Source organism: Gadus chalcogrammus, chromosome 16, assembly GCF_026213295.1.
Source record: "Gadus chalcogrammus isolate NIFS_2021 chromosome 16, NIFS_Gcha_1.0, whole genome shotgun sequence".
In the NCBI taxonomy this organism is placed as follows: Eukaryota; Metazoa; Chordata; class Actinopteri; order Gadiformes; family Gadidae; genus Gadus; species Gadus chalcogrammus.
This window is the reverse complement of record NC_079427.1, coordinates 22,827,896-22,853,127: the sequence shown is the minus strand read 5'-3', so window position 1 is coordinate 22,853,127 and position 25,232 is coordinate 22,827,896. Positions and strand designations below refer to the sequence as shown.

Below are 25,232 nucleotides of genomic sequence, written 5' to 3'. Positions count from 1 at the left end.
GAGTGCTAGATCATGCCAAATAATCTTCTGAGCCACCTCTAGGGCCAAGAGTACAACCTCATCTATAGCAGTCACACAATCGCAAAATGACACATCCAACAGTAGAGTGACAAAGGACAATGATTTCTACCAAGGAGTGACTCGAGAGGAAGGGGATGCTTTAATTGTTCATGATTTAGAGAGGAAAGAAAAGTGGGGTATGTAGGGGAGGCATAACATTTTGAATAATTGGTGAGGTTACTGAGTGCAGAGGATCGTCTTAATGGACAGGGAGATCATAGGCTGGCCAAGACACAGACACGCAACATTGGTCCCCAGTGCACTGTCCTTGAGGGGTTGAATCATTTAGCACATTGACATAGCACGGGTCCGCCGGCAGAGAACTGACCGCTGGTGTAAGGCTGGTAGTCATCAGTGGAGCACCGAGGCACCCAGGGCTCTGTCTGTATGTTAAGCTTTAAAGACACACTCAAACAATCTCAAGCATCTGTGTACGTACTACGCACACAGGCGTGGTGACAAATAACTGTGTGTTATTTGTGTGTGTGTGTGTGTTAAACACACACACACACACACACACACACACACACACACACACACACACACACACACACACACACACACACACACACACACACACACACACACACACACACACACACCACCCCCTTTGAGATTAAATATATTAAGGAGAAGAAAAGGAAGGCCAATGACCTCACCAGGCAACCTGTACACACATTCCTCTCCTCTCCTTACTCCTATCCCTAATTCCCTTGTTTAAAAAAAAAAAAAAAAAGTTAGTTTGCAGGAAAGCAAATGACACGCCTACATAATTTCACTTTTAAAGAGCTAGTGAACTTGAGCAAAAGATTTTTTTTAAATGCTCAAGAGCTCTAGGAACGGGACGGGGCGTGTTACGACCAGCGGCTACTTGTTTTTTCTGTCCAGTCTTTGTGTAGATAGCGAGATAGTCAGCAACGTTGTATATCATGCCCCTATACCGAGAAGCCTGACCCTCACTTGGACGCGGGCATTTCGAGACGGCGCTCGACACATATCCACACACCATGGCGATTTAGTATAGGTGTCTGGGAAGCCAAACCCCCTCTCGGACATAAAAATCAACAGCTTTTCATAACAAGCTCCACAGATCCGCATTCTCATACACACAAACACACACACACACAGTGGCGTAATAAAAAAAAAAACTGTCAGAGAGGCTAAACACTTTCTCGGTCCGTCCCATCCCAGGTAGAGCTCCACCCAGCCACTAACACCTGGTCGCCATCGTCCCTTCAGCGAGGAGTTTACTTCAAGGCCCCTCGGCGTCACGAAACGACCGTTACCCGCCTTTTAGTGTTTGAGAGGAACATAAGCTTTACACTCGTTTTCTCTAAAATACAGGCTTATTTTAGCAACAGTGAGCAAATGGCATATATTAATTTGTTCCCGGGTCCCAACCATTTAAGAAATACAGTCGGGTCCATAAACATTGGGACATCAACACAATTCTAATCTTTTTGGCTCTATACAGGGTTAGAGCCAACAAGATGTGCTTTAACTGCAGACTTTCAGCTTTAATGAGGGTATTTACATCCAAATCAGGTCAACGGTGTAGGAATTTCATCAGTTTGTATATGTGCCTCCCACTTTTGAAGGGACCAAAAGTAATGGGACAATTGGCTGCTCAGCTGTTCCATGGCTTGGTGTGTGTTATTCCCTCATTATCCGATTTACAAGGAGCAGAAAAAAGGTCTAGAGTTCATTTCAAGTGTGCTATTTGCATTTGGAATCTGTTGCTGTCAACTCTCAATATGAGATCCAAAGAGCTGTCACTATCAGTGAAGCAAGCCATCATTAGGCTGAAAAATCAAAACAAACCCATCAGAGGGATAGCAAAAACCTTAGGTGTGGCTAAATCAACTGTTTGGAACATTCTTAAAAAAAAGAACGCACCGGTGAGCTCAGCAACACTAAAAGACCCGGAAGACCACGGAAAACAACTGTGGTGGATGACCGAAGAATTCTTTCCCTGGTGAAGAAAACACCCTTCACAACAGTTGGCCAGATCAAGAACACTCTCCAGGAGGTAGGTGTCTGTGTGTCAAAGTCAACAATCCAGAGAAGACTTCGCCAGAGTGAATACAAAGGGTTCACCACAAAACGTAAACCATTGGTGAGCCTCAAAAACAGGAAGGCCAGATTAGTTTGCCAAACAACATCTTCATAGTTCTGGAAAGACATCCTATGGACAGATGAGACAAAGATCAACTTGTACCAGAGGGATGAGAAGAGCATTGAGAAGGAAAGGAAATGCTCCCGATCCAAAGTACACCACCTCATCAGTGAAGCATGGTGGTGGTAGTGTCATGACGTGGGCATGTATGGCGGCCAATGGAACTGGTTCCCTTGTATTTATTGATGATGTGACTGCTGACAAAAGCAGCAGGATGAATTCTGAAGTGTTTCGGGCAATATTATCTGCTCATATTCAGCCAAATGTTTCAGAACTCATTGATTGATTTGGATGTTAATATCCTCAGATTAAAGCTGAAAGTCTGTAGTTAAAGCACATCTTGTCCGTTTCATTTCAAATCCATTGTGATGGTGTATAGAGCCCAAAAGATTAGAATTGTGTCGAAGCATAAACGTATTTTGGAGTCACTGGGTCTTTAATAAAGCAATGTCAGTTCTACTCTGAATTCGCTGGGGATTACCTTCCCCAACCCTCTGAATATAATAAAAACAAATGATTAACAAGCCCTCCAGCCTCGTATGCAACAAAATAGTAACTAAAATACATCAAACCTAAAATTGACCCTTAAGTGCTTGTCTATCCTTTGAGAAAAGCTATGCATAACTCACACTCGACTGATGTTGCTTCACTGAATTGAAAAAGAAAACAACCACACATTGATGATGAAACTGTTGGTCACGTTTGACGAGGACACATTTAACAAGATGTGTCAGGTTGTGTCCTTTGTGGTCCAGGAGAGGAGAGGGGAGGGGAAGGGGTTTTGAGGCAGGAAACCCGGTCTGTTTTCCATCTCAATCTCCACACTTGCAGATACAACTTGTTTCTTCTCTTTGAAAAGGTCTTAGTCTAATCCGTATTCAGGTATGCCAGTGAACTGATCCAACAATCTAGGCGGTTTGTGTAGAGTGGTTTTGATAAGACATATTCTTAGCCAAGCATGTGGATGTGTAATGGCAACAGTGCTGACACAACCCCATCCATCTATACAGCTCTCTCATAATCATATACACTTCTCCCCAGGGTACCTCCCTAATAAATGTGTGTGAACTCACAAGGGTCCTCTCGGAACTCACATCCTCTTTCGGTCACCCTCCACCATCCCCAGCTTTAGCCAATAGGTCCTTCTTCCCCTTTAATCCCTCACGGAGGGTCCCCGGTGTCTGGGTCCCTCCTTCCTTCCCCTTTAATCCCTCACGGGGGGGCCCAGGCCTGGCCGAGCGGGCCCCAGGGTCTGGGCCAAGAGGAAGGTCTGCACCACTTCTTGCGTCTGCTGCGGTGTGGTGTTGACATCCTCCAAGGCGTCGGCCACGGCAAACTGCCGGTCCCTCAGTCGGTTCCAGTTGGAGAGGATGTTGTGGTACTCAAACACCTTCTCGTAGTTGCCCACCGAGTTGTAGAGCTTGATGAGGCCACGGTAGTCGTACTCCAGGCCACTGTAGCCCTCGCCAAACAGCTTCTTCCCTGCACAATGACATTTTGTTTTGCATTAAGAATCGTCATCCTGGGGCCAACGCAGGGTGTTGCTCATCATACAAAACTCATGTTTGTCCCATGAGGACACCTCTGTGAAAAGGGTCCATAGTGGAACCATTAGGAATTATAAAAATAACACTGTGTATTTAGTGCATCTAAGGAGTTTGTTGTAAAGTGCGTGCCATAAGTAATGTCGGTGACTGAGTGGTCACGAGTGGTCATGCCCCATGAATCGGGGCTATAGATGGCCTACCGATGGCAATGGAGCGCAGGTAGAGGCGCTCTGCGTCTTCGTACTGGTTCATGTCGTAGTTGTAGAGGGAGGCCAGGTGGCCCACAGACAGCGCCACCTCGTAGTCCTCCTGGCCCAGCAGCTGCTCCTTGATCTGAATGGCCTTGATGTGCATCTCCTCTGCCTCCTGTCCAGAGCCAAACACACGACACCGACATCAGCCCCGGAAATGGACCCGTGATCAATTGATCAATACACATGATCCATTCAACCCATCTGGAATGGATTTGCATCCAGAGGACATGTACTGATTGTACTTGTTTTTTTCAATACTCCCAGTGTATTCGAGCAGGACTATGCTAAGTCAGCTCAGTGGAAAAAACAATGCTGACTGAACAGAATAACGTTGCTTTTAACTTACTCAGACCCCTATACACCATTTTCAAACTCGCGTTTACTGTGTATTCCAATATATGCGCATGCATCCCAACATTTCTCAAGACTTCGGAGCTAGGTTGGTTAACCATTTTGCTTTGCTAACATATTTTATTATTACTAATTACTATTTTGTTTTTGATGCCTCGAAGTTTGCATCCATATTCTTCAGTTTGATTAATGGGAAGTGGTTACTAATTAAAGCTACAGTTCCGCTAATGACGGAACAGTTCAGCAAGGTTGTATGTCCACGCCCATACACTCCGATACACCCACGCACGCACACTGCATTGACCTTAAATTTCCTCATAGACTGATACAGGCGGCCCAGGTTGCCGTAGTGTTTTGCCGTCTGTACGTTAAATTCCCCAAACGCTTTCTTGGCAAGCTGCAGAGAGGAGAGGTGCAGGTCATGAGCCTCCTGTAGCAGACGTTCCTCCGTCTCTTTATTGTGGCAGTCGATGGCAATCTCTTCCAGGATCAGGGCTGTTTCAGGACAACGGAACAACAAGCTGGTCATGGCGTCAACAGTCATCTTTGAGACTGTCCAATATGTGAAATATCCCACACAATACTAGGGCATGCAGACTTAAAAAAGCATTTCTCTATTAAGCAGTACCAAGTTAACTATTCTTTGCTGAAATAATTATACTTTCGTATGTATTCAGTGAGAAGAAAAGTGACAATGGGAACAAGGGAAATAACAAAACAATAACCACAATATAAATGACAAAATAACAACAATAACCACAAGAGAAGTGACAAAATAACAACAATAACCACTAGCATCACCAACAATCTAACCTTGAGAACAGCACCATCTCTTGTGCATCATTGGTTATTGCACATTAACAATATTTTTGACGTTAAACGTACAAACATGATATGCCAGATGCTGTCTTTACAGTGGCACAACTTCCTGAATGTGTTCACGGTCTCGGCATACCTTTGACCCTCTTGGAAGAGGCCAGTAACAGATGGTCCTCAGGCAGAATATGAGTTATGATGTCTATGGCACGTTCTGCATGGAATCTGTCGGAAGAAATGTTCATTTTAAAATGGTGCAAATAATTAATAATAATAATAATAATTTATATATTTTTTTCCTTTGAAAAACTTTACAGGGGAGCAAATGGATTTTTCCTCAATATATATCCTGGAACTGGATTAGGATTGTATAAATCTCAATAGGAATCCTATACACATTGTAAATCTTCTTGACATACAAAGCACTGCAGGATTTCCAAAGACCTCCATTTTCAGATGCATCCAAAACAAACGAATACTTAATATAATAAGACGCATTTTCACTGCAGGAACTAGGAACCTTTGAAGAACTAGGTACATTTTAACAGCCGGAACCAGGGTCCCAATAGATTTTTGAGGTCATGATTTTACCCCCAAAATTGTCTCTGCTGGTTTGGTTAAGAACATCCAAAGTTACAGGAACCTTGGGCGTGGGGCTGGCTGCGCAGAAAATCTGATTGACCGAGTACTGGCAGCTTTTTTATTTCAGCCATTTTAACATCTGCAGCCACAGACAGACTGTTTTGTTCACTTCAACTAGCAGTAAATCACAGTCCTCTTACTGCATCCATAGTGGTTGACTACATTCATTTAATAACCGCTATCGGTTTTACGTGTTGATCATTCATCTTGATAGCAGTCGGCACTACAAGCCAATGCTTAGCGCCGGACGTGAATATACATTTGTGCAGTTGTATTGCAACAGTTTAGTTTTCGATACCATCTTCTTCCGAAACAGTGGTAGTCTACTTTTATCGAACAGGGAAACAACCTAAAAAATTAACTTCTCCCAAACATGGATGCATTAAAGAATGCACTCCCAATTATCTTAATAGCCCTCATCCCCGCACTTCCATTCCCTACACTATTTTACTATTGGATTAAAATTGAACTCCATTATCGAATCCTCATATTCATAGCATATTTTGAAGTTTTTTGAAGCGTCTTTGAGTATTTAGAAAAGCGCTATAAAAAAATGATCAATTATTATTATTATTATTATTAAGTTCAGAGAATTAGCTTGTTTTGACTGGCTTTATGAGATCTCACTGCAATTCTTATTGGTAACACAAAGTATTTCACACATTAACATGTCCTTTATTCGTTATGTGTCTGATGTTAAAGTACCTTAATTTGCCTAACCTTCGCGGCTATTTATACTGTGGTGAAAACGCAGACGATAAGGGGCTGAAGGAACGTTTGGTCCCTTGATATGTAGCTCCTGGGACTAAAAGTTCAGGGTCATTTTGGTGGAAATGCGAAATAAGAAATGGGGTCCCTTGTAGTCATGTAGCTATGTAGCTCCTTTTAGTCCCAGGAGCTACATATCAACGGACCAAACGTTCCTTCAGCCCCTTATTGTCTGCGTTTTCACCACAGTCTTGGGCATTGACTACAAGGGACCCCATTTCTTATTGAACTAGCCACCAAAGCAGCTATTACTACTACTACTCACAGAGCATTATCAAATTTCCCAGAGCTGTACTGGTGCACATAGGAGGAGTAGGCAAGGTCCTCGTGGGCTGTGGCAACGTGGATGTTTTTTCCTCCAAATACGGACTGTCGAATGTCGAGCGCCGTCTGTACATAGGGGGTGGACATGGTGAGTGGAAGATAGGGGACAAGCGCTAGAGCAATAGAACCCTGAAGTCATCAAGTAAATCTGATCAAGTAAACACCACTGTTATGCATACCTGATAAATGGCAACAGATTGGCATATGTTGTCTACATTTAGTAAGTAAAACCCATAATCCAACAGAGTGTCGGAGTACTTGGGATGCTTGTGTCCAAAATGTTCTCTGCAAAAACAAAGAAAAAGTAAATTGGGGTCAGATAGACAGATAAAGTAATTAACATTTATTACTGGTGATACCACACGTTACCTTGCTAAAAACACTGCATGCTTAATCAGCTGCTCTGCTTTCCTAAACTCTCGTTTCACCACACAAGCCTAATGGAGACAAAAATTGGGATTTAATTTCACCAGTTGAGAATGTTAATTCATAACGCACATGAACAACAAGAACGCATTGCACATGGGTAAGGAAGACTGCTTTAAATGCTGACCAATATTGTGATTTATTTTTTCTAAAATGTATTTTTTATATAAGCTCAACATCAGGTGATTTCTTTACCTTGGATGCTTGTCTGAGAACATCCACCACTACTTTGACAGGCAGCCCTGGCGTTATCTCCTTCATTGCTTCTATACACCATCTATATGCCTAAAAGATAAAAGGCAAAGATTAGATTTTGTGCTGTTGCTATATACCTGTAGCAACAGGTTAATATAAACATACCTGCTATATACCTGTTGCTATCCACCACTAAACCATGAGGTATGACCCCTATCCCCCCCCACACAGAATATAATTTTTAAACGTATGTATTTGAGAATATGGAAGGTACCCTGTGCATGTATTTGTGTGCTTCCGGACATGACAATAAGAATAACATTGAATTATTTCATGCTTCATCTTTAAATAAAATAACCTAGACAATAAAACATTGTTAAAATAATACAATTTGATGTATTCATCAGCCGGTAGACTTCTGAACAAAGGTATGTGCACATCTTTTATAACAAAACCTACCTCATCGTAGTGGCTTTTGGCGAAGAGCAAGGCACAAAGCTCGCCGTACAGTGCTGCCTTGTTGGCCTGATGGCCATGTTTGGCTAGTTTGTCCATATAGGACTGGGCCAGCTTAAAGGTCTCTTCCCCAAGATGGTACTTGCAGTTGCCGTTGCGGACGTGGAGCAACCTGTTACAAACAGGAGGAATGTGTAGAAGGCGCAGAAAAAGGTGAGGGGTGTTGCAATATCTGCAGAATGTAATACACCTTGGTGATTCGAGGTATTGGATACAGACCACAGAGAATGTTGAGCAAATTTAGCAAAGAAAGGCTTTTTTTGTTCGTTTCATATGCACGGCATGGTAAATTGAGAGTTTAGAAAAGCAGAGCAGCTGATTAAGCATGTAGTGTTGTAGGAAGGTAACTTGTGATTCCATCACTATTTCGAATTTTGCTCATTAAGTGGCTGCTGCTTGCCTTTAGAACTTGCAGGTCAAATTAGTTAACCTCTTGCTTCATGTCTAAGAACAAGAATCCGTACAGATCACAAAGCTTTATTTTACACACAGACAAAGCAAGCGCTTGGCTATAATCTAAAGTAAAGAATCTGAGATGATTTTGGTTCCTCATTTAGAAGGACAGAGCAAATAATTGTAGAAAACAATGACTTGGATCCATACCTGACACAGCATTCCACCGCCCGATACCAGTGCAGCACCTCGTTGTGTAGGGTACACAGCTGCAGGCACGACAGAAAGACCTTTTCAGCATCTCCATACCAGCCTGCGTCAGATAAGAAGCCACCTAAAGGGCAAGAGCATTCAATCAGTTACAACATTTAAATGATGAAGCAGCATAGTGATTTAATTTCTACACTGCCCAATCTGGTTCAACCTGTTCAAAGTCTTAACGGTGTTTAACTAAGCAATATGAGCACCAATACTGATTGGGTAGCCACCATCTTTTGATATATTGTGATAACAACTGTTACCAACCAAATAAAAACATAATCAAAATGTATTAATCTTGAGGGGCAATTCCCTCTCAACCAATTTCTTGGATCTCCATTCCCGAGAAGGCGTGGCCAAAGACTGGAAAAGACTCGAGCCGCGTCCGTGCATTCCCTTGCAATATAAACCTAATTTACCACTCCAACAAGTAGGATGGCCCTGGCTTAGTAACAACTTAACAGGGGGCGATTTCTCGTCCCCCACATTTGCAAAGACCCATGGCAGGAGGATTCAGAGACACGATGCAGATCTTTTCAGAGCTTCTTGTGTCACGGCACTCGATGATCCACGAGTTCTCGCAGCCTACAAAACGGGATTTCTAAATGCAAGCGAGTTGTTTGAACGGCAGCTAGAACAGCCGCTAACAGACATACTCTCATTTTGCCTCACCGGAATTTTCTGTCACACGGAGAGAACTTTTAAAACATTTTAAATGGACGTCCTGAACAACGTTAATATATTCAATTCTGTTTCATCGACTGTGTGCTCATGTCCACAAGTTTGGTTAACTTAAGGTTTCCCAGCGACTTTTATATTCCATGACAAAGAAGGCGTGTTGGAACGACCGTATTTGCAAGCACACACAGCTTTTGCATGTCACCAACCCAATATTACCACCAGACTAGGTGCGCTCTATTGAAACTATGTTGAAATAGAAAGATATCCATGCCATAATTATGTTTGGCCTTATGTTTGCCCTTTTCTACCGAGCAGAGATTACTTGACCAGCAACACATTGCTAAGCTCTGGGATGACTGCATGTCTCTATTATCAAGTAGACAAATCAGATATTTTGTTAGACTTATTATATTCAATATACTCCTGCTATAATTCACCTCAGAAGATCCTTTATTTCAAGGGATGTTACAATTAAAGTGAAGCAGATACGGTTAATCAAGAAATTGTTACCTAACACAAAGCCAAACTGAATGGCTTTTTCCTTGACGTGGGCATCAGACTCTGCAATGTAAGAACAGCGGCGACTAAAGGAGCTGGCCAGAACCGAGGCCACCCTCACACCGTGGTCCATCAAGGCCTGGAAACAGTGGTGCAGGAGGTGTCTGGAAGAATGATTAGGTATTGACAGGTTATAAAATATAATATATAATGTCCAGTTAAAACAGTAGAAATTGATCAAAGAACCATAACAATTATTAAAAAGTCTGCTGAAGTTTTCAACTCCCTTAATCAATCACAATTGCTCTCCCATTCAAAAAAGGTCAAACGGCTATTGGGAGTTTTGGAACATATTGGTGCGAAACATCATGAATCATAGTGGAGCATATGTTTATTCTTGTTCATGATTATTCATCAATCCAAGTTAAAAACAAACACCTCATTATATAATGAAACGGTCCATCTCCCATTAAATCTCTTTGCTATAATGCAAGAGAACAAATACCTTATTGCCCTTTAGCATTTTACTCTTGACTCTAGACTGCATTTGATCAAGAGGTGGATATTCCAAGTATGACTAGCATTCATATCCTTACTCTGACTTACCTTTTGTCTGAGGCCCGCAGAACTTTGGCAAAGACCTCCAGCTCACAGAACTCCCCTCCCAGCTGGCATAGCCGGCCCTGCTGGTAAAGCTGAAAGAAAGAAAGAAAGAAATTACGTACAAACACGTCACCATGCAAATTCCAGTCCCCCACCAAAAACAGGACCTGGAAATACCATAACTGATGACTGATAGTAATATTATATTTTACTCTTGAATTGTATGGTGTTGTAAGCTGTCTTTGAGTACCTTGAAAAGTGCTGAATAAATAAAAGGAATTAATTATTATATTTGCTTCAAATTTATGGAAATAAATCAATACCTGAACAAACAGAATAGAAACAAGTGTAGTAACACTAGCACCCATACCACATCTGCATTCTCAAAGTGGACAGGGCTGGACAGAAGAATGTAGTTAGGCTGGGTTCTCCCTATAGGTTTAGTAATCATGTGCTACATACACGTTTGCATATGGCTATAGCCCTATCCATATTGGATTAGTTTAGCAATGTATGGGTTTCATATGAACTTCAGATAGCAGAGTAATAACTGTAACATTTCTGCTTGCTTGGTGTAGGGATATCACTGAATGCTGGGATGAATCATGAGTCAAGGAAATTACTAGTCCATGTTATTGACTTCTACCCGTTCATTAGCTGTCTAATATATTTGAGCTAATCTGTTCCCTGATCGCTGCTAGTGCTAGTATAAGATTATTTAAAAAGGTAAAGTTACTTAATGGTGAAACGCCTGGTCATGTAAGGAGAGATACATAAAATATGCACAGAATATTTTACGACCACCTATCCATTCCAACACTAGCATACTGACAATTAAAAAATTAGTGTGCTTTAAAAGGCATTAGTATCACTCACACACTGTTAATTACAATTGTGTTATCTTGACAAAATACATTGAAGAGCACAATCATGGCATCTTTTTTTCCTTACAAGGAATATAAATAAATATCAAAAGATCGTTGCTGTCAACGTCATCACTAAATAATTGCCCATGGTCTACTGAAAATAAGAGTATCTGCAAAATCTTCTGCCCAAAACCATGACAGGAATTCGAACAATAATTGTATTATTGTTGAATTTGGTTGGCATAATCAGAACCAATACAATAAGTTAAACCTACCAATGTACGTGTTTTCAGAATGGATTATACTCTCAAATCATGCTTGGTATGATCAATATTTAAATAATAATAACATACATAATACAACATGATGTTGACAAGGTTGCAAAAAAATTCGAAGATAATGATGAGATACCAGTATTTTGTACAGAAGAAAAAATAGGCCTACGTCAATTATCATGAGTTTATTTACGGTCAGTGTTTATATTAATTAAACTATTAGACCACGAAAGAGCAGCAATAACAAAAGAGTTTTTCATTAAATCCCCTTACCCCCTCAAACATAAGATGGTAGCTTGGCCAAATGTACTCGATTTGTTAACCGATTCTCACAAAACAAATAAATCGTTTGTGTGGCTTAAGGGACCGTATTTGGGAACCGACTTCATTTCTGTCAACCAACTCATAATAATTCAATGCGCGTCGTTTCAATTGTAAAAGAATAAGATGTAAAAAACGAAACAACATGCTAAAAGCCTACGCCATATCATCCAGTCCATCGTTAAGTATTTAAGAATAAAAGACGATTTTAGATCAATTTGTAGATATGAAATAAAGTAAAGTTAGTATTCTCGATACATCAAAACGTTACAGCCCTAAAGTCCCACAAGTTCTCAAGTTTAAAAGACAGTTTGTATGTGACCAAGATGAGAAACGTTTAGCAAGAAAAATAAAACACATTAATTGACCTGGTAAATTGTCTGTAACAACCCAACGTTAGTTCTGAATGGATGAGAAAGATGCATTTGTGATTAGCTTGAATCTGTGTTCTCAGCCTGGCGATCTAACCTTTAAAAACGAGTGTGTCTTTATGCGTTGTGGCGGATGACAAACCCATCTCTGACCTGGCCGACCCAACACATCCCTTTACAGGCGAGGTATTTCTGATTAGCCTGAATCTGTGTTCTCAGCCTGGCGATCTAACCTTTAAAAACGAGTGTGTCTTTATGCGTTGTGGCGGATGACAAACCCATCTCTGACCTGGCAGACCCAACAGATGCCCCTAAAGAGGAGGTCTCTGACCTGGTAGACCAAACAGATCCCCTTAGAGAGGAGGTCTCTGACCTGGTAGACCCAGCAGATCCCCTTAAAGAGGAGGTCTCTGACCTGGTAGACCCAACAGATCCCCTTAAAGAGGAGGTCTCTGACCTGGCAGACCTAACGTCCCTTTAAATACGAGGTCTTTGACCTGGCAGACCTAACATATCCCATGCAGACCTAATAGATCCCCTGCAGACCTAACAGATCCCTTTAAAAATGAGGTCTCTGACCTGGCAGACCTAACAGATCCCTTTAAAGGCGAGGTAACTGACCTGGCAGACCTAACAGATACATTTAAAGACCTGACAGATCCCCTGCAGACCTGACCGCTCGCTTTAAAGAAGAGGTCTCCCTCGACAACTTTGTCGTTAGCATGTCGCTACACACCTAGCTGCCAGTTAAAGCCAAGCCAAATCGTACTCAGCGTGGACGCCTTGACAGTGACGTTTGACACCCAGGTTGACGGATCCTACCTTATAGTAGACATCAAACTGTATGTTTTCTGGAAGAGAGCGTATGTCTCTTCTCGATCGCCCGTAGTTATCGACCACGGCCGAGATAGCGGTGTTGTACAGTGTCTCCGGGATCCACTCGAGCTCCACCGCAGCCATGTTGTTTTCCTCTTTCCACCGAGCACCACCTCAGCCTTCCCCAAACTCTCACTACGTTGTTCGCTACCTGGCTGCTATCAAAGCAATCCCCCCGGGACTCCTCGTACAACCGTGGTGGGCTTTCGATCGAGAAGCATGAGCACTGTCACTGAATTACAAAGGAAATCCCGTGGATGCTGTCGATTTTACATGTTTCTCCCCTTCATGGCCGATGCGTCGTCCGCCCGATCTGACGCTCCGCGACGCCGACGGGATGACGTGCACCCATATGATGCAGCCATACTTTAAAGGTCCCATGAAATGCTATTTTATGTATTCTTTAATATAGGTATTAGTGGGCAACTAACACAGAATTCAAAGACGTTCCCGAAATTCAGCCGTGGTGCAGAGTTACAGCCACTCCGAGCCAGTCGCACATTGAGCTTCCCCCAAATGTGCTGTTTTGGTGTCTGTAGCTATAATGCAAATGAGGAGGAGCGAGGCGGGTCAAGCAGGAGGGTGGGGGTGTGGCCCTGAGCAGCTTCTGTAAATATTCTAGAACACACGGGAGACCTGGAGCTCTATATCTAAATATTATCATATAGCCTACATAGATATCTATATCATATAATATATATATTATCACGGCCAAAAGCTGTGTGAGCCGATATTATGAATCTCAAACGACCGCGTTGGGTTCTCCGACGTTCCTGGTTCTTCAACGTCCACATCAATGTGAAGTAGACTGAACCGCGACAAGGAGGAGAAAGAGATTGTTGCCGGGCAGCGTTTATAGGCACCTCCGCCTCCGGCGGTGGTCCCTCAGCGGGGGTCAAGCGGGAGACATTCACCGCCAACATTCCCTTTCTCCTCCATGTCGTGGTTCATGTTCTTGAGGGAGTCAAAGCCAAAGTTCCTTCCCCCCAATTCATTCTCAACCTTGGCTGAGATAACCCCCACTACGAGTCTCGTTGTAGAAATACCAGACAAGAGTCAAGACAAGAGTCCAACGTGTTATGCGCCATAACACCAAAAGCAGAACGGTTATCCAAATAACAAGCAAGTGTACAACACTTGCGTTACAGTCCTGGAGCTCTATATCTAAATAATATCATATAATACATAGATATCTATATCATATAATACATATTATCACGGCCAAAAGCTGTGTGCGCCTCCAGACGATATTATGAATCACAAACGACTTTGTCGGGTTCTGCGACGTCTCTGGTTCTTCCACTTTCACATCAATCTGTAGTAGACTGAACCGCGCGCTTCCTGCTGCCCGCGGCCGGGCGATGGTGCCTCGCGGCAACTGGCGGCATGCATGTCGCAGTTCATGTAGCCTACTTCAGCGTGTCAAAGCCAAAGTTCCTTTCCCCCAATTCCTTCTCAACCTTGGCTCAGATAACCCCCGGTAACCCCCATGACAGTCTCGTTGTGGAAATACAAGAGACGTCAAAGAACCGACAAGAAACACTTGCGTTACAGTGTGTGTATTCACACACACACACACACACACACACACACACACACACACACACACACACACACACACACACACACACACACACACACACACACACACACACACACACACACACACACACACACACACACACACACACACACACGTGGTGCTCGCATGGTCGTGTCTCATTGGCGGGCCAACGTCTCTGGGCGGGCCAGGCAGAGTAAGGGGAGGAGCTTAGATGCTTTATGACGTCCTAAATAAAGACATTCCAAAGCCTCAGAGCAGAACAGCTAGTGCTCGTTTTACACCAAACGCAAGTTTTAGCCACTGGGGGACCATAGGCAGGCTAGGGGAATTCATATTTATGTTAGAAAACCTCATAAAGTAAGATTTTCATGTCATGGGACCTTTAAAAATAGAGGAACGTTTCCTGTTGTAAATCGATGTAATTAATGAATTCCAAGTGGTGATTTCATTAGATTTCGGAGACCCGAAGAAGCAGCAAAATAATTTATTGTTGCTATTCCTCAGTCCTCTTTCTTTTGTTGTCTTGTGTTGTCTTTGACCAAAGAATGGTTTCCTCGTGTGGCACTGCATTAAGATATAAGTGGGATAACAAATATATTTGTGGCTGTTTCGTCTTGCTTTAATTATTTATATGTGCAGGTTATTACCATAAAATGGTCCCATACATCTCCTGTTTCTATTGTTATATTTACGCCGCCAGGGGGCGGAAGAGAGTCGGTTGGGGTTTCTTCAATAGAGTCAAAGAGGGTCGGTCGGTGTTTACATCTTATTTTCTCATACCACCAGGGGGCGATAGAGAGTCGGTCGGTGTTTAGATCTTATTTTCTCTCGTCGCCAGGGGGCGTCGGTCGGTCGGTCGGTGTTTAGATCTTATATATTTTCAACGTACTCGAAGAAGGAGACGCCTCTGACGTCAACACGCCCGGGCATGCCTACTAAGCTCGAACATAAACAAAGGCTGGACGCTAACGGCGCAAAATAACTCAACTTATCCATCTTTGTATCATCATTTATGGTTTCGGCGGCATAAATACAGAGTCTATTTTATTTTAGCGATGGAAACAGCATTATTGATGCGAGTCAGTGTCTTCACCGACCAAGGAGGCAGAAAATACATGGAGGATGTCACCGAGGTCGTAGTGGAGCCCGAGCCGGGGGAGGAGGTGTCGAGGACGGGGGAAAAATACGAAAGTGGGACCACCGGCAGTTATGTGGTCGATGGGGCACACTCACCCAGGACCACGGAGGCAGATATCTACCCACGTATTGAAGCTACGTCTATACAAGTGATAGAAAACGAGCAGGTCGAAACACGTCCGTCTACAGACCAGACACCGGCTGATGCCGGGGACTGTGCGCCTCGCTCGGTCGCCTTCTTCGCCGTTTTCGATGGTCACGGTGGCCGAGAGGCAGCACAGTTCGCCCGAGACAATTTGTGGGAGTTCATAAAGAAACAACGGGGGTTTTGGTCTAAGTGTGAAGAAGAGGTTTGTTGTGCCATACGGAAGGGATTCGTCGCCTGTCACCATGCCATGTGGAAAAAGCTGCGTGAGTACCCGACGGTTCACCCATGATTTCTAACCGACTAGATTTTGCATTTGTGTACAGTTTGCTGTCAGATTATGTAGTCCAGGTTCAGCCAGGTAGACACTGAACATCCCCGATTGCATACTAGTGTCCCAGTATGCCCTTGTGGGCAGCGCAGAAACGCATCCCAACAGAAGGTCTGTTGGTTCTCTCACCTGATCAGATAATTTCTCCTAGTTGCTTAAAGGTTTTATTGCCACGTTTACATACATGTAAAAATATATATTTAGATATACAGCACAAGTAAAGTATATCATTTGCAAAAATTGAACGACACTTCGTGCATTGCTGCGCCCAGGCCTAAAAGTAAACATACAGTATTTCCAATTCTTTGACCAGCTGTCATGATCGCTTCAAATAATCCTACATGCCCCGGCATGCTATGTCATTCAAGTTGCAATATAGACGTTTCCATTTATAATTAATACTGGCAATTAGTAGCCCATTCTCAGCACTTATACAAACATTAGTCTTTTCTTCTTACAATTCTTTAATTTGGTAACTGGGCTAACTACGTAGTAGGAATCTTAACATTTTTCACAGCCCCTATCATAGAATGCGCACATATGTGTTGTTGTCACTTTGGCTTTATTTTTTACTTTGGGACCGTAGGCCCAAACCGCAATTTTGCAAATTACATGAACACATATTATTGTTACATGTAATTCTGGTTCTCACAACATGGTTAAATATTGTATTAATAATGACATAGTTATAATAATAACAATGTGATGCAGCTTGCATACAGCTTACTATTTAGAATGTAAATATGACTTATTTGCTAATACAAATTGTCTTATTAAATTAAGTATGGGGGTCAATTGTTTGTGTTAGAAGTGCACTCTTTGGTCAATTTCTCCAGGTGTCCAGAGAACAGTAAACAGACTGTTGATTAAAGGGTGTATTTATTTTACCTCTTTGTCTTCATGATAGCTGAATGGCCAAAGACGCTCACAGGGCTCCCCAGTACATCTGGCACCACGGCCAGTGTTGTTGTGATCCGGGGCAACCGTATGTATGTTGCCCATGTTGGGGACTCGGCCGTGGTCCTGGGGGTACAAGACGACTCCAGCGATCAGTTCATCAAAGCAGTAGAAGTCACACAGGATCATAAGCCCGAACTTCCCCGGGAGAGGGAGCGGATCGAAGGGCTAGGCGGGAGGTAGGTTGCAGGCCTTCTGGAGATGATGTGATTTTTTGTTTTTCATAGTGAGTTGTTCATTGTAAAAAAAAATGGATACTTAAATTAATGAATTAAAATGACATTGACTGGTACAACTAGACAGTTATTTAAATCTCCTGAACATTGATTATTGACGTTACCCAAGAGACTCTTCTGGCTATTGTAGATGAAACTGTGATGACAACAATCTATCTACTAAACGCACACACACACACACACACACACACACACACACACACACACACACACACTGAGGACAAGTACATTTTTGACTCTGCCATCCCAGCAACCCTGATGATAAGAGAGTAAGGGCAAGAGTCTCACAATAGCAGATCAAACCGTTATCTGGCTAAGTAGATAACATTGATGTCATTTTCTCCAGTATGTCTTCTGGTGATAACTCGGTACTGTCCTCAAGCCCATGCAGGTGGAGCTTATGGCGCGTTTCCACTGCAGGGTGCGGAACGGATCGGATCGCAAAGGTGCGGATCGGGTCGCGTTTCCACCGCCAAAAGTGGGCGTGACCCGGACTTAGCCGTACCCGTTTTGGCCTCGTTTTCAGGACTCCTCCGTTGGGGTACTGAAAACGAGACGAGACGCCTGAAAGGGTCCCGGGAAATTCTAGCTACACACCCCCTCCATTGATTCGTCGACAAAATCATCACTTCCGGGTGACGCGGGGATAAAAACAAACAAACAGTAGCCTCGAGGTATTATTCTTTACAATTAACATGTCGCGTAAAACCCTTGCTTGGGCGAACAAGGAGGTGGAGACGTTCGTCTGCATTCTTGGGGAGGAAGACGTTGTTTACGATGTTTACGTAGCTGCCGCGGCGATCGACATCCGGCCTACCACAAAGGGTACTGTCGGCAGTGGAAACGCGACCTCGGAACTGAGCTGGGCTATACCGCCCCCTCCCTACCGCACCTTTGCGATCCGATCCGTTCCGCACCCTGCAGTGGAAACACGGCATTAATGACAAAAAAGCAGCTCTATTTGACTATCTGATCAGTCTCCTCAGCCTCACTAAACAAAGTCAGAACAAAAACCAAGTTCTCTAGAAGTAGGTATGTATGTATATATATATATATATATATATATATATATATATATATATATATTTTGACAATTACTTCAGGGAGGAAGGTCCTCCCTCAGCCTCCGTTGACTCCCATTCATTTCCCAGAAAGTACTGGCGGCCGGTGAATAACATGGGTTTCAAGGGGAGAGAGGAGGAAAGTCCTCCTCTGAGTGGGTGTGACCTTACAGGCGTCTGATTCGCGCAAAAATCTAGTCGCGCTGCGCTATGAACCAATCAGCAGGATCCCTGGCTGGTGAGCAGTGTTGCCAGATTGGGCAGATTTCCCACCCAATTGGGCTACTTTTAACCACTTTAGGCTGGGAAAATTATCATTGGTCGGGAAATTTATCCAATCTGGCAACGCTGTTGATAACAAACAAACCTGCTCTGCCTGCATTGCCGCTCAGTCTAGACGCGAAGCAGGTGAAATCATCTGAAGGATAACGAGATTCTAACATTTGCGAATAAAGTGTACAATGGAAACATTGGAAACAGAGGACATTGTTGATGTTTAATTGCACAAAGCATTCCATTCATTGAGTTACAGTGCTAAGTTAGCGACCAAAGAAAAAGGTAGACCACTTCGCAAAATCGAGATCACCAAAAGTAATGGCAACATCAGTGTTGTGGGTGCTACATGGTTTGCTAGGTACTCATGGCTTACTGGTAGCATTACTAGCAATCGAATGTATTGCTGGCCCTGTTTGCTAATGAATAATGGCAAATCTCCAACTGGGCTGTTTATGGTTTCCCTGATGTGAAAAATCTTCATAGGGCAACCAAACGCCACGACTAGTGTCAAGTTCACGTTGGTGCTGATATGCGACTTTCCTTGCTAGGCACCATGCCTATAGATCAGGTTGAATCTAGAATAATGTTCTCGTTCTTTTACTAGTTTGCTACTCTGACCGTTCTGTTTGATATTGTGGAAAGGGTGAATGATTCAGAGCATGATGCATTTTAAATGGCATCACTTTTGGTCAGTCTTTTCTTAAAACAATTGTACCTGAAAATAAACATAGCTAAATTACAACCAATAACTTCAGTCATTGAGGACAAAAATAGGCCCAGATTTAGGGTAGGCCTGATTTGACTAATGGGCTTTGCATCCTTTCCTTCTGCCCTTGTGGTCCATTTCAAAGACATGCTGCCCACCAGCTTTCAAATTACAGTGATGCCACTGGTGGCTTTGTATCAAATTTATTCACATAACTATCCCTCCCTACTATTTTGTAGTTCACCAAAACACCCTGAAATATGCCACCTGAAAACTGAAACTTCTTATGCCACCATACACCAACAGTGCAAGCAGGCCAATGGCAACCAAGCGCGCGGTCCTTCCTCCCTCTCTTTAAAAACTACCAGCCGCCACTGGTATATATATATATATATATATATATATATATATATATATATATATATATATAAGAATATATATCCCCACATTTGTCCTTCCATGTTTGTCCACAATAAGAATATTGAAATACACTTTCTTCTCCATGTGTTCTTAAACCTAAAGGCATCTCGCGTTTATCTTATTATTTTGCTGCTGATGATAGTGCACTGTAACATCCTGGACGCATTCGGAATGAATGCGAAAATTGCAGGCAAAATTATTGTGCCTGTAAGATCCAGATGAACCAACCGAGGCCACGGTTGAATCGTTTGGCCTCCGTGTGGTCCATCCTCAGTGTCATAAAGAAGTCTGGAGTGAACCGGGTAGTGTGGAAGAGGCCCAGGCTGAGCCACAATGGTCCTGTCCGCAGGAGCACCGTCATCGACCAGATTCCCTTCTTGGCAGTGGCGAGGGCTCTAGGTAAGTAGAGGAAAGGCACACAAAACATTGACCGTTCTGCGAAGAAGGTTGTCACCTGGAAGTCAAAAGGTCAACAGGTTGTTTGCAGATAACCACACACCAGTGGAGCGAACATGAGATGGGGGGGGGGAGGAAGCGTTGGTATTACCATAGCATAGTGACTCAGGCCCACACTATAAAGCAATGTGCCTACAGTCTTCAAACGCTTTGTTTTGAGCTATATATCTATTTTGCAGTTAAGTAATTTACTATATCCATTGACTTTAGAGCTAGTTAATCTGTAATATATGTAATATTTTTTTATACAATACCTATATATTCCATATGTTTTGTAATTGGATTCTAGTATCTTTCTCGCGCATTTGGTTGCACACTGTACACACGAACAGAGTACCGGTACTGTTTCTTGACAGTCTGCATAACTTCCTGCCCCCATCTGAAGTTTGCATGACATGGATGTGACTGTATACAACATATTAGGCCTTTTTCCATTGATTATAATTATTGTCATATTAATTTCAAATCATTGATGTCCTGGTAGCTTGACTCCACTTCTGGAGCAATTAAATAGTGTGCAGACCCTCCGTTTTTCTGGTAGCTCGACTAACCAGTAATTCATCTGCAATTTCTATAAGTTTATGTCGAATTTAACCAATGAAGTAAAGTATGTTTTTATATTGTCATAAAATCATGTTCAGGAACAGGCCAAGAACGCGTACTTCTCTCATGTCTCACAACAGGTGACCTCTGGAGTTATGACTTCTACAGTGGTGAATTTGTGGTGTCACCCGAGCCAGACACGTGTGTGGTGACCTTGGACCCTAAAAAGCATCGCTATATTATTCTGGGCAGTGATGGCCTCTGGAATATGGTGCCTCCCCAGGATGCAATCTCCATGTGCCAGGACAACGATGAGGCGATGGTATTAATACATATGTACTTTGACAGCCAAATAGCATTGGACTTGTATCTGCATTGTACCATTGTGTCATGCTCTGCGCTTAAATTAATCTTAATTAATATGGTTTCAAACCAAAAAGCATGTACTTTTTTTTAATACAAATTGGTGGCCTCCTTCTCCCCGATAACAATGTCTCGCCATGGTAGGCTCCATGTGGTGTTTCCAGCGCCCGGCAGCTTGTGAGCCATGCCCTTCTGCGGTGGCGCCAGCGGATGCTCCGTGCAGACAACACCAGCGCCATTGTTATTGCCCTGCAGGAGCCAGGCAGCCCACAGGACATGCTGCACCATGAGGAGGTGCTGCTGGATCTGGCCCGGGTGTCCCAGACCCCCCCGACTTCCATCTCTCGCTCGGACACACTGATCCTGAGGGTGAGAGGAAGGCAGACGTGCATAGGGTTTTGACTGATACCAATGTGTCCCACTTTTATATAGTCTCTCTGATTGTTGCCTTTTCAATTGCTGGGAGTTTATAAATGTTTGGCAGCAGTGCTACTGCTGCCCCACTTAGGTACCAAAAAGGCACAATCCTATTTATGTCTTTGATTTACCCCACTGTGGTCTAAATCAAAGCCAAAGAATTGAATGGACCTTTTTAAGCACTTCACAAAAATACATTGGTAGTTATCCGTGATTAAAAAAAACAACAATGTTTCCTCACCTTAGCAGCCGGTTCCCAAGTTGGACATGGCCCCTGACGTCTGCGAGCTGGTCCCAAGTCTGGAGCGTACTGATGGCCTGCTTGGAGGCAGCAGCAGCAGCCTTTTCAGCATCTTCTCATCCAACCCCTTCACCTCCAGCCCTACGTGTAATGAATCCAATGAACCACCATCGCAGTTGACCGACGAGGGTGAGGCCTTGAGGGAAAGTGCCACCGGGCTGCCCGGCAGCAAACGGACCACCAACATGCAAGCTACGCCTGACCAGACCGCCAAAAAGGCACGGCACAGGGAGGGGGGCAGGGCAGTGGAGGTCCAGGTCAGCACGGAGAAGGGCCCGAGCAACTCATCCAGCATTGCCTGCTCGCTGCTCCAGCAGCACGGCAAAGCCACTGTGTGTGTGTGCTGAGGGGGACTTTTCCCTGCAGCCCTGCAAGACCACACTGAGGAATACACTTCATATTCACTCAAACCAAGATGAAGTAAAGATGCTGCCTTCCCCACTCCACAACCTTTCTCTATTTTGTGTAAAGCGCAGTCTTGTTGACATCATTAGGGGATTTAACTTATGTATTACCATGTAGCACCTCTCCTTCACACATCAAGTAAGAGGTTAAAGGGCTCTTTATGGTTCCACGTACACGCAACGCATGGGGGTTACGGACCCCTTACGTCCTTGCGGACCCTCCTTGCTTCCACCCCAAGGGCCGGACGTGCGCCTCACAAAAATCGTAACCTTCCGTCGAGGTGACACAGCAGCAAGGGCTGTGATTGGTCCGCTAACTAAAACCCGACACAGAACCATAAACGTTCACGACTGCGTCGCAGCATCTGCGTTGTCATTGCGTTGCGGGAACGTGGGACAATAAAAAGGCCTTAACTCTCTCGTAGACTTTGGTTCTCTTCGTTTGGTCAATAATAATATGAATGTCCAAACTGCCATTTTCTGGAAAAGTGCGCAATTTGAGTGTTTCTTTTATTTTTTAATGTTAATGGTTGGTCTTTTTATGCAATTATGCAAAATACTATGAGATATAATTATCTTCATGTAAATATTCTGTGATATGCTCATTTAAAACAAATGAATATATTTTTTTACCTGGTTTTACTTTTACTGTTTCAAAATCCTGTTTGATGAACTACTTCACCATAAAGGACATACTTCTACAATGAACTTTGCATAACCCTTGGTGTGTGCGCTCGTATGTGCGTGTGTGTGCATATGTGCATGCGCAGTACAAGTATTTACCCATTTTACTTGTGAATACTGGATGACATTTTCGTGAACACAATAAGGTGCTGCTATAGTAAGAACCAGTAAGCTAACAAAAGTGTGAAATGATTTACACATGTTAAAAAATGCTTACAAATCGCTGTTGAGGGTGAATCGTTTTACTTTGTTTTGCTCCAAATTAAATGTTGGACAAGTTAACTGTTACATACACCCCACCAGAGGCTATTTATTTGAACTTTGACCACGCTTCAACCTGCAGAACTCCACATTCACTAAAAAAGCACAAGAGGCATGCGTTTGTGGCACCTGGATATATATTGATATTGTGTGAAATTCAATTGTTGTTCTGATCATTTGTATTTTTGCTTACAACTTAGTGACCCGAACAGCGTGGGTTCTAGTTTTGTTTGTCATTATGTTAGCTGTTTGTGTATTGATGTGTCGGTTTATTATTCTGTTCAGTTGTTGTACCTGGGATAAGCAAGGAAAAGCAAACAAAGTTTTAAGCGGATGGGACCAGTGATTTGTTCCTGTAGAATGCTGTCTTTTAAATAAGTGGAGTATTTATTTCTTAAAGTGTACAGAATCATGGCCTTACCGTCATCAGAAAATTCATTGATCTGATCGACATAGAATATCACAACTGATCATTTAATATTTGCTTTCGGCAGAGCAGAGATTAATGCCAAACACAATTGTCTTTCCTAATTCAGAAGATGATGTTAAGTGAGAGCTGTGGATTTTTGATACAACAAAGTGCAATTTTTATCAAGAAAATTTGTAGCATTGTTTGATTTAGCTGAAATCTTGACTTGAGGTATTAATGTGTTTATGACAGTCTCTGCTAGATAATTTTGCCTCGCTGTAGTATATCTTAATGATTATAAGATGAGGTCTACTATTCTTTTTTTTATCTAAAAAGTTGTTATATTTGGTTAAACCACTGCTTACCGTGGCAAATGCACCCCATACTCCAATAAGTGCATGTGTACAATTTAAATGTGAATATAATAAAACAATATGTAAAGAAAATATTGAAATGATTCAATCTATGTATAATAATTGTATGTTTTGGCATATATATATATATATATTTATTATATGTATATATATATATATATATATATATATATATATATATATGTATATATATATACACAGCTACTCTCCAAGAGTAGCCGTTAGGAATCTTTGTTTTAATAAGTGGTTTGGTGCATAATAAGAGATGCATCACAAATACAATTTTTAATTTTTTCCGGTAACTTGTTAAACAACAGAAATTTAACAATTCATAATATAGGTAGCTATATTTCCAGCATTGGGCTACCATCGTTATCCCTGGGAATGACCGGAGACTCGCTGCATATGAAGCATGTATAATAACAATAATAATTATATAATATATCATTATGTAATAATATTAACACCGTGCACCAAGAATGAAATGGGCCTGCACTGCGCATGTCAGCGGCTGATTGAACGCCAGGGGGCGCTGCTGCATTCTGATTCTGTCTGCCTAGGCCGATTTTGTTGCTAAAATTGTTATTAAATTGAATCTGCTGGTTGACTACAAGAATGACGTGCATTTGATTATTTCTCGCCCTTCTGCGAATGCCAGCCAACCGTTGACTGCAGAAAAATGTAATAAACGCATGGATGCTGAAGCATGGACGTAACTGTGTTTACCAACGTCATATCCGCTGTGACGCTTCCGTGTATCGAATGGCGGGAAGACTCACCAGCGTTATGATGATATACCATGAAAACATTGTCTGTTAGGTGGAAAATTACACTGAATGACATGAAGGATGCAACGCAATGTAGTTCGGTTGTCAACTGTTTAGTTATACCCTATCGTATGCACTCTTATCCTTTCTAGGGAGTTGACGTTTGCGAACTTAACCTCAAACTCCCAGCTCAGGTAGGTTAC

General features: G+C 42.7%; 3 protein-coding genes across 4 annotated transcripts in view; 2 read left to right on the top strand and 1 right to left on the bottom strand.

Annotated features, from left to right (window-relative positions):
* Window positions 1-575: 575 nt before the first annotated feature.
* appbp2 (amyloid beta precursor protein (cytoplasmic tail) binding protein 2) lies at window positions 576-13,716 on the bottom strand. Its single transcript, XM_056611029.1, has 13 exons — window positions 13,164-13,716; window positions 10,512-10,600; window positions 9,918-10,069; window positions 8,679-8,802; window positions 8,019-8,187; window positions 7,560-7,649; window positions 7,308-7,375; window positions 7,118-7,223; window positions 6,880-7,004; window positions 5,344-5,429; window positions 4,693-4,883; window positions 3,984-4,149; window positions 576-3,718 (listed from the first exon to the last, which is right to left on the bottom strand). The coding sequence occupies exons 1-13, from the start codon at window positions 13,299-13,301 to the stop codon at window positions 3,441-3,443; spliced, it is 1,782 nt and encodes a 593-aa protein (XP_056467004.1). The 5' UTR covers window positions 13,302-13,716; the 3' UTR covers window positions 576-3,440.
* Window positions 13,717-15,682: 1,966 nt separating this feature from the next.
* ppm1da (protein phosphatase, Mg2+/Mn2+ dependent, 1Da) lies at window positions 15,683-24,350 on the top strand. 2 transcript variants are annotated; one of them, XM_056611679.1, is made up of 6 exons: window positions 15,683-16,329; window positions 17,302-17,530; window positions 20,325-20,449; window positions 21,190-21,371; window positions 21,557-21,781; window positions 22,076-24,350. In XM_056611679.1, exons 1-6 carry the CDS (start codon window positions 15,837-15,839, stop codon window positions 22,475-22,477), a joined length of 1,656 nt encoding a protein of 551 aa, XP_056467654.1. In that variant the 5' UTR covers window positions 15,683-15,836; the 3' UTR covers window positions 22,478-24,350. The 2 variants fall into 2 exon arrangements, with proteins under 2 accessions (XP_056467654.1, XP_056467653.1); XM_056611678.1 differs by having other exon boundaries at window positions 15,699-16,329; window positions 22,079-24,350.
* Window positions 24,351-24,949: 599 nt separating this feature from the next.
* Window positions 24,950-25,232, top strand: part of brip1 (BRCA1 interacting helicase 1) — a 54,942-nt gene continuing 54,659 nt past the window's right edge. Inside the window, exon 1 of the mRNA XM_056611304.1 lies at window positions 24,950-25,223. The gene's annotated coding sequence lies outside the window, so the exon portion shown is untranslated. The remainder of the gene's footprint in view (window positions 25,224-25,232) is intronic.